This window comes from Phalacrocorax aristotelis, chromosome 12 (assembly GCF_949628215.1).
Source record: "Phalacrocorax aristotelis chromosome 12, bGulAri2.1, whole genome shotgun sequence".
NCBI lineage: Eukaryota > Metazoa > Chordata > Aves > Suliformes > Phalacrocoracidae > Phalacrocorax > Phalacrocorax aristotelis.
In genome coordinates, this window is record NC_134287.1 from 985,198 (window position 1) to 999,127 (window position 13,930).

The 13,930-nt window shown below is 47.2% G+C and overlaps 1 protein-coding gene across 2 annotated transcripts; it reads left to right on the forward strand.

Moving 5' to 3' along the window:
* The first annotated feature begins 239 nt into the window (after positions 1–239).
* On the forward strand, positions 240–13,155 carry NOLC1 (nucleolar and coiled-body phosphoprotein 1). Of its 2 annotated transcripts, XM_075107302.1 has the most exons (14): positions 240–407; positions 499–554; positions 896–1,017; positions 2,592–2,704; positions 3,478–3,619; positions 4,139–4,239; positions 5,579–5,729; positions 6,581–6,721; positions 7,131–7,220; positions 8,565–8,711; positions 8,917–9,474; positions 10,164–10,276; positions 10,667–10,747; positions 11,031–13,155. In XM_075107302.1, the coding sequence occupies exons 1-14, from the start codon at positions 297–299 to the stop codon at positions 11,187–11,189; spliced, it is 2,085 nt and encodes a 694-aa protein (XP_074963403.1). In that variant the 5' UTR covers positions 240–296; the 3' UTR covers positions 11,190–13,155. The 2 variants fall into 2 exon arrangements, with proteins under 2 accessions (XP_074963403.1, XP_074963405.1); XM_075107304.1 differs by lacking the exon at positions 10,164–10,276.
* The last annotated feature ends 775 nt before the right edge of the window (positions 13,156–13,930 follow it).

Genomic DNA, 13,930 nt, shown 5'->3' on the forward strand with positions numbered 1-13,930 from the left:
GGGGCTTAAGCGGACTGGTCTTCCCTCTCCCAATACCACAGGCACACTCCCAGGTTTCCCTCCCGCCCCCTCCTCTCGGCTGCGGGCCCCGCAAGGGGCCCTCCGCCGGACACGGGCGGGACCTCTCCCGGTTCCCTCAGGCCGAGAGGGCAGCTGGGCTCTGCCCGCCCTTCCCTTCCCCTCACGGCCCGCCCAAAATGGCGGAGCCAGGGTGGGCGGAGCCCGTGCGCGCGCGCGTGCGCACGTCGGTGCGTGGCGGGCGCGTGCGCGCAGGCGGCACGTGGCGGCGGGGCAGCATGGCGGAGCGGCGCGCGGTGCCCAGCGACCTCTTCCCCTTCGTCCTCGCCTTCCTGCGCGAGAACCGCTTCGAGCGCGCCGCGCGCGCTTTCGCCGGGGAGGCGGCGGCGGTGAGTGGGGGGGCGGGCGGGCGGACTGACTGACTGACTGACTGACTGACTGACTGGCGGACTGACTGACGCGGCCTCTCTCTTGGTTCAGAAGGAGCAGGACCCCAACGCAGCCTCCCTCCTCGACATCTTCAGCTACTGGCTGAAGTAAGTGCTCCTCTGGCGGGGGGGCCGCGCTCACCGGGGCTGTGGGGGGGCCGCACTTACTGGGGTTGGGGGGGGAAGGTTGGGGGGGGAGGGGGGGGAAGGTTGGGGGGGGAGGGGGGCGCGCTTACCGGGGCGGGGGGGAGGGGGGCGCGCTTACCGGGGCGGGGGGGAGGGGGGCGCGCTTACCGGGGCGGGGGGGAGGGGCCGCGCTTGCTGGGGCTGGGGGGGGCCGCGCTCGCCGGGCCCGGGGCAGGTGGCGGGGGCTCTGCCGGGCTCCCTCTGGCACCAGCCGCCCTCTGGCCCTCACCTCGCAGTCCCCTGCTCAGCCTTTCCCCCTGTAGGTCTCCAGCGGCCAAGAAGAGAAAGCTGCTTCCCAACGGCCCCCAGGCAAAGAGGAAGCCGTCTTCCAGCAGCGATGACAGCTCCAGCGAGGAGGACGAGACGCCCCCGGCCAAGAAGCCAGGTGGGGTTGGTGAGCTGCCCTAGAGCAGGCCGGGGTTGTGTCTGACACTGGCTCCTCACTGGGATATAGAGCTGAGGTTTAGCGGCCCCTTTGAGGTCCCTCAGCAGCTATCAAGGACTGGGTTTTTATTGACTGATCTTGTTTCTGGCAGGTCTTTTGCTGGTGGCATGAAAAGTACATTCATCCTAGCTAAAGGTGATCTCTTTATCCAGTTATAATTCAAACACCTCAGGGTTTGTGTCTGTTAGAAGGCTTTAGCCATTTGGTTTGTCTCTTCTGGCTGAGAGTGGTAAAAGCATTGGGCTGTATTGTGTCTTGAAGGTGCTATTGAATTAGCACCTTTATTATCTTGTCTATATTGAGATTCTGCTTTCCAAATGCCCACTGGTAGGATATCTCAGCAAGGTTATTCCCCCTTTCTTCAGCACATTCAAACCACGTGTTGATTTAAATAGTAAGTGTAATTGTTTTTTTCAGTGCATGTGGATTGGGCTGGTACTCTCTTCATGGGAGGTAGCTACCTAATGACTTTTTTTCTGTGCTGTTTTCCAGGCACTCTCAGTTTCACTGAGAGCTTTAAAGAATGACTTCTCATCTTGCTATTGTAGGAGAACTGATCAGGTTTTATAAGTGCTTTCACATTTGTTGAAATATGCATCATTTGACAAAGCTTCTGCATGGCGAGGATTTCTCAGGTTCCTCTGTATTGGTGGGCACCGTGACCTGTTTGATGCAGAGGAGTTGTATGTGATATCCTTGAGTGCCAGAGAAATGGCAAGCATCCTTGCTCACATGCTGCCTGCATGAGATTACTACCCTACTTTCTCTCAAGCCTGTGTCTTAGCACTATCAAAAAACACATCCCTCCACCGCACTTTGATATGTGGTGAGCTGTATTTTCTCTTTATTGGGAATTGTTCTTACACCTTGCCTTAATCACGGTGTATGCAAGTTTGTGTGTATGTAGCACTAGATCTGCGGGAGACGAGCAGACAGAGAGAGATATACAGAAAGAAAACTGACCTTCAACTTGAGCCGTCCTAAAGCTGAATTTGAATTTAGATCTGATTTTAAGGACAGTTTGCAAATATAATTTGAAGCAAAATTATTTCTTTTGCTCCGCGTTATTAAAAAGCAGTCAGTAACTAGGAAGGAGTAGGTTTGGTTAAAACACGTTAAGCAAAAGTGTCTGGACCCTTCAGCCAGCATTGCAGTGGCTCTGTTTGGAAGTCTGCACTTGTTCAGCAGGTTTTTGTAAGCTGGACGACCCAGTTAATGTTATCTCAGTTTGTGGGGACACTTTCCTTGTGGGGCGTCCTTCTTGGTGATAGAAGTCTGCACTTAAATGTGTACATGACAAAGGTAAACTCTAGAATTGGTTTTATCTTCTTGCCTACCGATTTTGGAGTCTTCTGCTGCACCCTGCTCAAGAGACAAAGCCAGTGTTGTGAACCTCAGTCGTGGTTTAATGACCTTAGTATATCCTTTTGCCCTGATGCGCAGTAGTGCAAGATATAGGTACATGAAAGTTGTGAATGAACTTCTTATCAGTGTGTGCTGTCCCTTGTTTGCAGCTAAAGCAGCAGCTGTGCCCAAGGCAAAAGCAGTTCCTCTAGCCAAGAAGACAGAGAGCAGTAGCGAGGACTCCAGTGATGATTCAGACTCAGAGGAGGAGAAGCCAGCAAAGGTCAGCTTTTCTTTCCAGCCTCTTTAATGCATGTTTGACATGATGCACAACAGCAAGTTTGACCAGCAGAATTCTATGCATGGGCTCACTTCTCTTGAACTGGGCAGTGCCTCAACTGCTGTGGGTGCAGTGTAGGAAGACGTTTCTGTAGTGGACAGCGTGTCGTTTGGACTGCTTCTGTGAAAAGTTAATTCCATGTCCAGCATCCACTTTGTTTCATATAAAAGTCTGCTCTTTACTTTTATTGTAAGGCTGTTGGGGCTTACTTTTGCAGAGAAGAATTTATTTACAATCATTAAAGTAAATTTTATCTTTTTCTACATATATGTGTATATATAAAAAGAGAATCTTCTCTTTCCTTTTTCTTGCCACAGTCATAGTCTTGAGAAGTGGGGGGAGGAAGAATGATGTCAGTGTACGCTAGAGGAGACCAACCAGAGTTGCCCAGTCAGTATTTTCAGTCTTCAAACTAGTGTGATCTGGAGAAGGAAAGGAACAGTGCCAGCCCCAGAGCTGCCCCATTTTGAGGAGGCGGAACTGGAGACTGAGGTGCAAAAGAAGTCTCCCGAGGGCTGCTGGGAGGTTTTCCAGAGCAAAATTGTTATCCAGGGATTTTCAGGCCCTAACCATCAGGCAGGGTGGTGTTTCCAAGTCAAAACAGTGACTTCTGTGAAAGACAGCTGTTTATACTCTCTGAACATGTGTCCTGCTTATTAGCCTCTCTTTCTTTTCATGGCTACAAGGGCTAATCAGTTTTCCCTCCTGATGTTTAGAAAGGTGCAAAACTTGTGGTGAAGCCAGCTGGAACCAAAATCCAGCCTCAGAAGAAAGCAGACGGTTCCAGCTCTGACTCAAGCAGCTCAGATGAAGAAGCACCAAAGAAACAGACACCAAAACCAGCAACACTTAAATCGGGTACCTCTTATTGTGTATCATGAGTCAAAGTGCAAAACCAAAAAAAGCAAGGGGAGGAGCGATGGGGATTTTACCTACAAGCAAAGGCCTATGTATTAACTTAGGCATCTGAAAATCTGTTGTTTGCCATTTGCAGTCTGATCTGCTTCTGACATGGGAGAGGTGTAGAACTGACTGCAAATAAAACATCTGGTCCCAAGTGCTGCATTGGTTGCATAAGTAGCTGTAATCAGCAACCTTAACTGCTTAAGTTGTGCTTTTGCCAGTGTCTTCCCCTCAAAGAGCAAGGAAGATCTTTACTTAGCCTTTACTTCTGGAACTTCCAATGACCTAGAATGGACAGTTTGCTGAAAATCTTCTCTAAGCTTGCAGTAGGATAAACAGTTTTGCAGTACTGCCTTAATCTGCCCTGTTGGCTTCCTGTGGTTCTTTTCTCTCTGTGATACTTCATGCTGAATGTAATTACCCCTCATCTACCATAGCATGTTTTCTAATGTCCCTTTTTACTTGTCTCAAAAGGAAGTAAAGCTGCCCAGGTAGCCACCAAGGTGGTCAATGGAAAAGCAGCAAGCAGTAGCAGCAGTAGTGAAGATTCTGAGGAAGAGGGTGCACCAAAGAAGGTAAATTAGGGCATGAAAAACTTCATGAACACTGTAGAAGTCTGGTAAGACTGGGTGTATCTCTGTCTCACAGGGACTGTGAAATGTGTAGGCAAAGGCACAGACTACACAGATGCTGGGCACAGAATTTGTGGCTCTTGTACTTCCTTCTCCTCTAAACAGCGGGATTATGTGTTCTAGCCCCTCTCCATGCACTGGCTTTCTTCCCTGTTACCTGCTTACCACTTCCTCTGCTCCTTCCTTTTGTAGGAAAAATCTCATTGTGTCATACCTGTATTGTAGTCTTCATTATGTGTTCATTTTTGCATTACTCTCTTGTGCTTAGCTATCTGTAACTGAGTTTTCCACCAGGAAAAAATGTTTAAAAATGCTTTCCGCAACAGAAAAATCATGGAATCATTAAGGTTGGAAAAGACCTCTAGGATCACCAAGTCCAACTGTCAACCCAACACCACCAGGCCTCCTAAAACATGTCCCAAAGTGCCACATCTATGCATTTTTGAACACCCACAGGGATGGTGACTCCCCCACCTCTCTGGACAGTCTGTGCCAGTGCCTGACCACTCTTTCACTAAAGACATTTTTCCTAATATCCAATCTAAGCCTCCCCTGATGCACCTTGTGGTCATTTCTTCTCATCCTATTGCTAGTGACTTGGGAGAAGAGACCAACACCCACCTCACTACAACCTCCTTTCAGGTAGTTGGAGAGAGCAATAATGTCCCCCCTCAGCCTCCTCTTCTCCAGGCTAAACCCCCCCAGCTCCCTCAGCCGCCCCCCAGCACACTTGTGCTCCAGACCCTGCCCCAGCTCCGCTGCCCTTCTCTGGACACGCTCCAGCCCCTCAAGGTCCTTCTTGTACTGTGGTTCCCCAAACCTGAGCCCAGCATTCGAGGTGTGGCCTCACCAGTGCCGAGTACAGGGGCATGGTGACTTCCCTACCCCTGCTGGCCACACTATTGCTGATACAAGCCAGGATACTGTTGACCTTGGCCATCTGGGCATACTGCTCACTCATATTCAGTATAATCATAGTTGTGTTTAATCAAGTGGCAGTTGCTACCGTTTCTGTCAGTTGTGTGCCACTTAGGCAGAGTTGCTCCTCATTAGGGATTCATGCAGTAGAAAACAATAGCAGCGTGGCCAGAAAGGTCACGATGCTCATGTGTCTCCTAAAATCTGCGTTAGAGAATCTTCGTTAATCTTTCTCCCTTTGTCTTTTTTTTTTTTTTTGCATTCTTAAGTGAGGCATAGAGTTAAACAATATCCACATCCAGCTGTCCCCACATGATTTCTATAACTTCTTTTTTTAATGTGTATCTTTCCTTTTTGTGATAAGGCTGTTCCCAAGAAGTCACCTCTGCCAAAACCTGCAGCCATGCAAGCATGTCCAGGGAAAAACAAACGTGCCAAGGAAAGTTCCAGTAGTGAGGACTCATCTGACAGCTCAGATGATGAAAAGCTACCTGCAAAACAAAAGGCCAAGTCTGGTAAGTACTAAATACCATTGCTGTTACGTGGGAGGGTTCTTTCTGCCAGTCCCGCTGTCCCAGAGAAGCATGTGCAAGACAAGTCTTGCTGCACACAAGGTTCCAGGTAGTGCTGGTGGTGGTATTGCAAACTAGAAATAAGCAGCTCCTTTCATTTGTGCGCTTGGGGTTAAGCTTACAATTCAGCTTCTTCCTTAGCAAGGTATAGGGAGTGAGAGAGGTTGTGATGGACTCTGCTTGGTTTGCTGCATGTCTTAGATTCAGGTAGCCTTTAAGTACATTCTTTCAGGTTTCCTGTCTGCCAGGATTTGGGAAGTAATTTGTCAGTGGTTTGGTTATTCTGTAACTGCAGCAATTTAAGCTTTTTTAGGTTTTTTGTGAAGTATCCAGGGCTGCTCAGTTGCAACCCAGCCGATGGGCCTCAGTTCAATATAGTATAGTGCTTTTAGGATTCCAGTAGAGAACTGATCTGAGTGGAGGATCGAGCACTGAAACTCAGTCTGATTTTATAACCAGAAGATTTGAGAAGGCAGTAAATTAAAACAATCAACAGTTGACATCTCTGGGTTTTTTCTGAGAAGTTTGGCAGCACAAGCTCCCATTCTTCTAGAAGTGCAGAGGTGGTTGGGTCAGCTAAACTCCAAGAGGAGACTTAAACTCACAGGAGAAACAAGAGATAGCAGTGGGTGAGTGTAACCTTTCAAATGATAAGCTAGTATCTTTGATTGTAGCTACAGAAAGGGAATAAATGGAAACAAATAGCAGAAGTGCTTTCTTCTAACTACAACAAACATCTTGTGTGCTGCTTGCATTGTCATGCAGGCATCTGAATGCTGTGTCTCTCTTCATAGGTCAGTACAGTGCTGTACCACCTCCTCAGGCTACGCAGACAAAGAAGGGCCTTGCCAAGGCCCCTGCAAAAAAGGCTGAGAGCAGTGACTCCTCAGACAGTAGTGATGAGACAGAGCAGGTGCCCCCAAAGGGAGCAGCAGGTATGTTGTGATGAGAGGAGGCTGCAGAGGAAGTACTACAATGTTTTGGCAATGTCTTGGTTTCCTTGAAAAATTGATTTGACTTTGATCTATGTTGCTATTTACTTCTCTGGAAGCTTCTGAATAATTTGAAGGTATCACAAACAGCGCTGTGTACAACCTGCGGATCCAAACTGTGTGCAGGTTGGATTACTTTGCATGTGTTGGTTTGAAGTCATTGGGATCTAGTTTAGCAGGAATAAGCCAGGCCCATTACTGCAGCTGGCCAGGTTCTTGCTTGACTTCTGATGTGCTGGCTGAATGGCTGGTGCACTGAGAAGGGAGCTTTTTCACATCTGGAAAGGTTTGGACCTTGGCACAAAAGTTTGGTGTGGATGTGGCCTGTTAATGTTAAAACTTGCTTTTGCAGGCAAAGCAGTAGTAGCTAAAACAACTCCTGGTTCCCAAAACAAAGCTGTGACTACCAAGAAGGCTGAATCCAGTTCTGACAGTGACTCAGGTAATTTAAGAAATAAAATTTAGATATTTTTTTTTGTGTGTGTGTTAATGTTTTTATCAGCCAGGTTGCTGTATAATGGTGTATCTGCTAAGATCCTTAGCGTATGAGCTGGAAAGCTTCACAGTCTCCATAGCTAACAAGATGTGAAATTGAAAAACAGCAGCTTGCTATGCAGAGTGGAGTCTGACAGACACCAGTGAGACCATTGGCAAGTGCAGAAAGGTCTGCATGTTCCTGGATGGAAAGGGTAGGACATCACATGTATCAGATTTCTCCAGGAAGGTTAATGGTTACACTTTCTGAGGCTCTGTCTTCAGGTTTTTGGTTTCTGTTACCCCATTGTGTTTGGGAGGAGTTTCTGAAATGAATGTAATCACCATACCAAGTTCAAAACAGACTCAAAGATGCCTTCTCCTAATGTGACCCTAGAAACGGGCCGTGTGCTTTGCATCTTCTGCTGGTCAGGTTTAAGGTTTGCAATGCTGTATTTCCGGGTAAGTTCCTTATGTGCTATGTTTCCCATCCTAGTTCAAGGTGCTCCTGTTGTGTATCTCAACATCTCTGGAGCCACAGCAGGGACCACGGGTGACAGCTGCCTGTCTGTCTATCTGCAGACAGGTAGCACTAGACTGTATGACCCTTCAACAAGGGGCAGGAGTTCTGTTTTTTTTCTGGTTTTTTTTGCCTAGTTTCTCGCAAACGGGCAAGGTTTTGATGACTGTTATTAAAATGTTCAAAAGAGTTGGAATAGATCAGGCTTAGCATTCCAGATTGCTGAGACACACAATACAAAGGCATATTTGTATGCAGGAGTCTCCAGTCCATCCTCAGACTCTGGCTAAGTGTATCTGATACAGGAAATAAACAGCTAAAATGAGACCCAGTGCTGTTGTTGCCTCGCTTTCCCTGTTTTGTCAATTTTATCTCCTAATTTCTTGGCTGTTCTTTGATCTTTAACAGTTAGCTTCTTTTCTCGATGTTTCTTCTCCCCGAATTTGTTCTTGGTGATACCTGTACTTTCTTCAGTCCCTTATTCCGTACCTCTTCTCCTACATTATTCTTCAAATACCTGCTTCTTTGTGCGTGCATTAGTGAAGAACTTAAACAGCTTGTTTCCACTTCCAACAAAGAAGATACATGGAAAGATGACTGCTGTCCCCTGACCATTTAAGTTTTCATCAAATGCTGCTTATTGCCAGTTACCTAGTGGCTCAGCCTTGGGCCACAACCCATTTTGCTTTTTACTTCCCCACAAGTTTTTTATATATATGTTATTACTAAAGTAACTTGCACCAGAAGCTTATTAATCTAAAGAATATCCTTTTTTGTTTTTGTTTTGTTTAGATTCTAGCTCTGAAGATGACAAGAAGAAGGTAGGGAGTAAGCTCCCAGCTAAACAACCTGTGATAAAGAATACATCCAAACCAGCAAAAGTACCTGCCAAGCCTGGACAAGCAAAGAAAGACTCCAGTTCCTCCTCAGACAGCTCAGGTAGGAAAAAAGGAGAATTTCCACATGCACATTCTGCTTGCTCAGACCTCTGTGTTTCTAGGAAGGTATGAGGGTGCATTTGGACAGGAATACCCATTGTAGTGTTGTTTCAAGCAGCTAATGAAGTGCACTGTTGCACTGAATCTGCATGTTAGCTTCATGTTGAAGGAATAAGGCTTAGCCTTGATTATTCTTCCCATTCTAGATTCTGATAGCTCTGACAAGAAGGCCCCTGTGAAGCCTGCAACTAAAGCAGCAACCCCTGCAACAAAGAAGTCTCAAGCTGCCACAAAGAAAACACAAAGTAGCTCTGATTCAGATAGCAGCTCCAGTAGCTCTAAGGATGAGAAGAAGGGCACTCCAGCTAAATTAGTTAGCAAAGCAGGTAAGCCAGTGTCCAAACCTTCTGCCCCAGCTCCCAAAGCAGACACTTCTGACTCTGATAGCTCAAGCAGTGAAGAAGAAGAAAAGAAGCCAGCAGCAAAACCAGCCACCAAATCTACAGGGGCAGCAAAAGCAACTGTGGGGAAGAAGGCAGCTGCTTCTAGTAGTAGTAGCAGCTCATCTGATAGTTCCAGCGAAGAGAATGAGAAGCCCAAAAAGGCAGGGAAAGGGGCACAGAACAATTTGAAGGCCGCTGCCTCCACAGAGAAAGCAAAAGCATCCAGACCAGCAGCAAACAACCTGAAGTCTAAGCCAGCTGGTGGCAGCAGTAGCAGCAGTGAAAGCAGCTCTGAAGAAGAGACTGGAAAAGTCAATGGAGGTATTACCTACAGTCTGGGAAGTGGGTCTGTCAGGCAGTGCTACTGAGCTAGCCATGGACGGGAGCCTTTCCTAAACAATATCCAGTCTAATTTCTATGTGCTATTAGATTATGCCATCTGGTGCAGTACTGAGAGGGAAGGGCTAGTTTTTAATTTGGTGCGATCCTTTTTGTCTGTATTGCATATCTGTTGGCAATGGAATCTGTGGTAACACAGTACATTTGTTGCCGGTTGCAATCTGCATGCATAAGATTGTCAGTGACAGCAAGGCAGACTGCTGGAGGACCTTTTCTGTGTTGAGTGGGATGCCATAGATGATGCCCCAATGCACAATCTCAATCTTTATCTCTCCAGGAGAAAAATAACTTTGAATGCACTAGTGATGTGTACAAGTGCATACTGCGTGACTTCCAAGAACTGGCAAGTTTTAACCAACAGAACTTTCTCAAATGCACTAAATCATTAATGTAGAGGTACCCTATTCCACAAAATTGTCTTTATCCGTTAGGGTAGGATGGCAAAATCCTTGCTGACCCAGAATGTCTGTGGGTGTCTGTTAGAGCAGTCTGTTTTGTGGGTGAGGTAACTGATTCTCACACCTGTGTTTGTGTTCTGGGGGAGAGATGCCATTACCTCTCCCAACACTGCAGTTATTCCCTTTGAAGTTTTACTGCTGTACATCTAACAGGCACGTTCAGGAAGAAGCAGAAGAGGGACGATGTTCAGGAGCCAGAGACACCACACAGTAAAAAGGCAAAAATCAAAGCCAAAACACCACACACAGTTCCCAAGGTGAAACAGGTGAGTGAGGGCAGACTGCGGTGACTGGTGGGAGAGGCGTCTCTGCCTCCTGAACGAGTAGGCTGCTTTGTGGGTTTTGGGGAGGTTGGGCCCAGAGGATTATTTGTATATTTGCTCCCTCCTCAAGCATTTGTACTTTGTCTGAAGAACCATTGGGAGTGCACGTATGTGCGTACTACTATTCTTACAAAAGTTGATTGGATATGTTTGCACAGGAGCATCCCTGAGCTGCCTGATCAGGAGGGAAAGAATTACGAGTCTGAGAAACACTTAAAGCTTGAGGTGACCTGAACAGGGCTCCATATTTGCAGGGCAAGGAGGGAAGGAGGCTGTCACTAATGGAATATCATGCACGTGTACATGCTTACTGTATCTCATTTTCTTTAACAGCCAGGCTCTCCGTTCCGCCGTGTAAGGGAAGAAGAGATTGAGCTGGATGCTCGTGTTGCTGATAACTCATTTGAAGCAAAGGTAGGGCTAGGTAGTGCCCGGAGTGGTAACAGGAGGCCTCCGCAAATACGCGTCGGCAGAGCAGCCTTGGTGTGCTTGTGGGCAGTCTTTTTGGTGGGAACTTCCTCCACCAGGAGGTGCTGTTAGGAAGTGTGTGAGGACTGGCAGGAGGTGGGTGGGAGAGTGGTATCAGCTCGGCTGTAATATACTGGTGTTCGCTGGGTAGAATGAAGTGCAAAGCATTGCCTTTACTCTCCTGGATACTGCCCTGAATTTTTTTCCTCTCCCCCTTGATCCCTCACAGAAAGGAGCAGCTGGTGACTGGGGTGAGAAGGCTAACAATATCCTGAAATTCACTAAAGGCAAATCTTTCCGCCATGAGAAGACAAAGAAAAAACGAGGCAGTTACCGTGGAGGCACTATATCGACCCAAGTCAACTCCGTCAAGTTTGAAAGTGACTGAGAATGTTTCCTTGGGAATTCATAAACCATCTGCTCACCCGAATGCCTTGGGTGGGCATGTAGGCATTATGGATGCCAAGCCTGCCTGGAATGCTACCTCCCCTAGCCCATTGTGGGGCAGGCAGCTCCAGTGTGGGGAAGTGGGAGAATGGTTGGATGTCTCCCCCTTTTATTTCTAATTCTGGTTTAGGCCCCTCATTTGGAACCATCCTTGAGCTGGTGTAACTGGCACCACTAGGGTGACCTTCAAGATTGACATTTTCTACAGTCTTATTTTAAAAGGCTGGCAGTGATTTTTCACTTTGAGTTCCTGCCCACCTAGTAGAAGAATGATTTCTCTTTCTCCTGTATCTTAACGTCCCACTTCCTTTTTCAGCCAGTTTAACTTGGATACCTGTGAAATGGCAAGTATTGTGACTTGCCTTTGGCTAGTTACTCTAAGAAACAACTGATGTGAACCCTCTGGCTGTAATCCCCACCCCCACCTGACATTTCAAGTTCACAGCTGCAGTGTGACAGGGTTCCTATTTTCTGTTTCCTTCTTTTATGGTTTCACCTTGCAATAAATTCCTACCTTCCTCTTCCGTCCACTCCTGTTGAGGCCACTAACCAGAGTACTTGGAGAAGCAGAATTTCAATACGCCTTAGTAGCTGAGTAGCTGCATTGTTTGGAGTTGCAGGTCGGGGCCTGTTGTCGGAAAGGCAAGGTCTGTAGTGCTATTTGGAACTCTTGATAACACTCTCATTGGGAATGTAGCTGGGGAGTGGAGATGTGCAGAAGCTCTTGCCTGCGTGGAGATTGTGACATTAGGCTCGGTGGGAGTGGACAAGGAGGCAGAGGTGATAAAGCCGCCTTTTCTACCCAGCTCTGCTTTTTGCTGTGTTTTTGTTTCAGAGGCTCTGACTGCACGTTACTCCTTGTTCTCTCTGAACATAAAATGTACCAGTGTGTGCTTACTCCCAGCAATGTGCCATGCAGCTTGTTAGGTGTTGAGATGATACCTTAAATTTCCGTTCTGGGTTGTATCACTTGCTCTTGGAGCTGTTTTCCATCTGTTAAATCCGTCTCAAGAAGTAAAACGCCAGTTTCCCCATAGCACCAAGGCAAATAAAGCCCAGTGCTGTCAGGTTTGAAGTGTTAGCTCCAAGTACACGTTGGGTATGGGGAGCCTCAAGCAAGTGCAGTAACTTGCAGCCTAAACTGAGTTTCCATGAGTGACTGAGATAATGTAATGGCTTACTGCTGTTGAGAGGAGGGCTTGCTTTCCCTCCGGTTGTGTGGCTGCCTCTTTATTTCTGGTGCAGCTCACATGTGGTCGAAAATGGTTCCCCCAACTACTTTTTTCCCTTGTTAGGTGGGTTAAGTTAATTTCAGTTTGTGGAGCAGTCTGCTGAGCCCATAGCTGGTGTGAATTGAGCAGCGGTAGTGCGTGTTCGGGATCCAGGGTAGTGGGCTGTGACAACTGCTCAGCCTGTCTCATGAAGCTGCCAGTCACTGAGGTAGGTTGTGCAGGGCTTGATTTCTGTGTTCCCATCCCCTCCCCGAAGGGTGACAATGAGAAGAGCCCTGTTACAGGAAGCTGCATTTGTGTGCAAAGCAGTGTCACCTAATTGAGGGTTGGATGAGACTGGATGAGCCACCCCCATATACATGAGCTGCAACTTGTTCCAAAGAGCATTTTTCAGGACTTCCCTCTGGCTTGCCTGGATCCAGCCTACAGTGCTGAGGGGCCCAGGAGACCACGGTTATTACAAGGAATTAAAGGTTAGAGGCCGAAGGAAGGTGGGAGCAGAGTACTTTCTTACATCTTGCTTGTGACTTGCTATTTGACCTCTTTTTTTTCTGTTTGTCAGGAACTTAAAATTGGAATTCTTAAACTTTTTAAAAACCTTAATGTTTTGGGGGTATTTTAAGTGTGATCACACAAATGTCTCAGAAAATAAAGATCGCTGCCTTTGTAATCTGAGTGGATCTGGTAGTTAATGGTGTGGAATAGCAGATGGGAAAAGGGAGGGTGTCAGTGCTGAGGGTAACGTCACGCTGTCTCTTGAAGTGGAATGGCTAAGTCAGCCTGCACCTATCCGCAGCCAATTCTTGTCTCCTTAGTTATGTGGTCGCATGTATATAAAATGTCTTCAGAAGTGGAAGGTGGCCTCTGCAGCTGGTTGTCGAGTGACTCTGCAAGAGATTTGGAGAAAACGAGTGGAAGAGTATTTACTTTCACCAAGACAGACTGAGGCTGCCCGAGTCCCTTCACACCAGAATTTCTCATTGGGTCTTTTCCAGTATTGCTACCGCATTAGCTGTATGGCAGCTGGCAAGGTAAATTCAGCAGCAGCAGCCTATGGCAATAACTGAAAAAATCTGCATATACCTGGTTAAAATAAGTGTTTCTGTATCCCTGCGATCTCTCCCTGCTATGTTACTGTATGTGCAGGGAAGAGAAACTAATAGCTAGGGCCTGGTGAAGGTCTTGTGTGCTGTAATGCTTATTTTTTACCCCTTGTGCTATGCCACTGTGGAACCATTGGGGTGAACAGAATTGCCAGGGGGACTGGGCTGTCAGTTGCTCTGTAACCAACACTGTCTGCCACAGCCCTCCGCCTCTGACGTGATGTTGTAGGAGAAGGTACAACACTGATGCTTCAGCAGCAGGTGCAAACAATGTCATTAGTCTCGCTGGAGATCAGCACCTGACTGAGCAAGCGCAACGAGTGCTGTGGGAGGGAAATGCTTTGTGA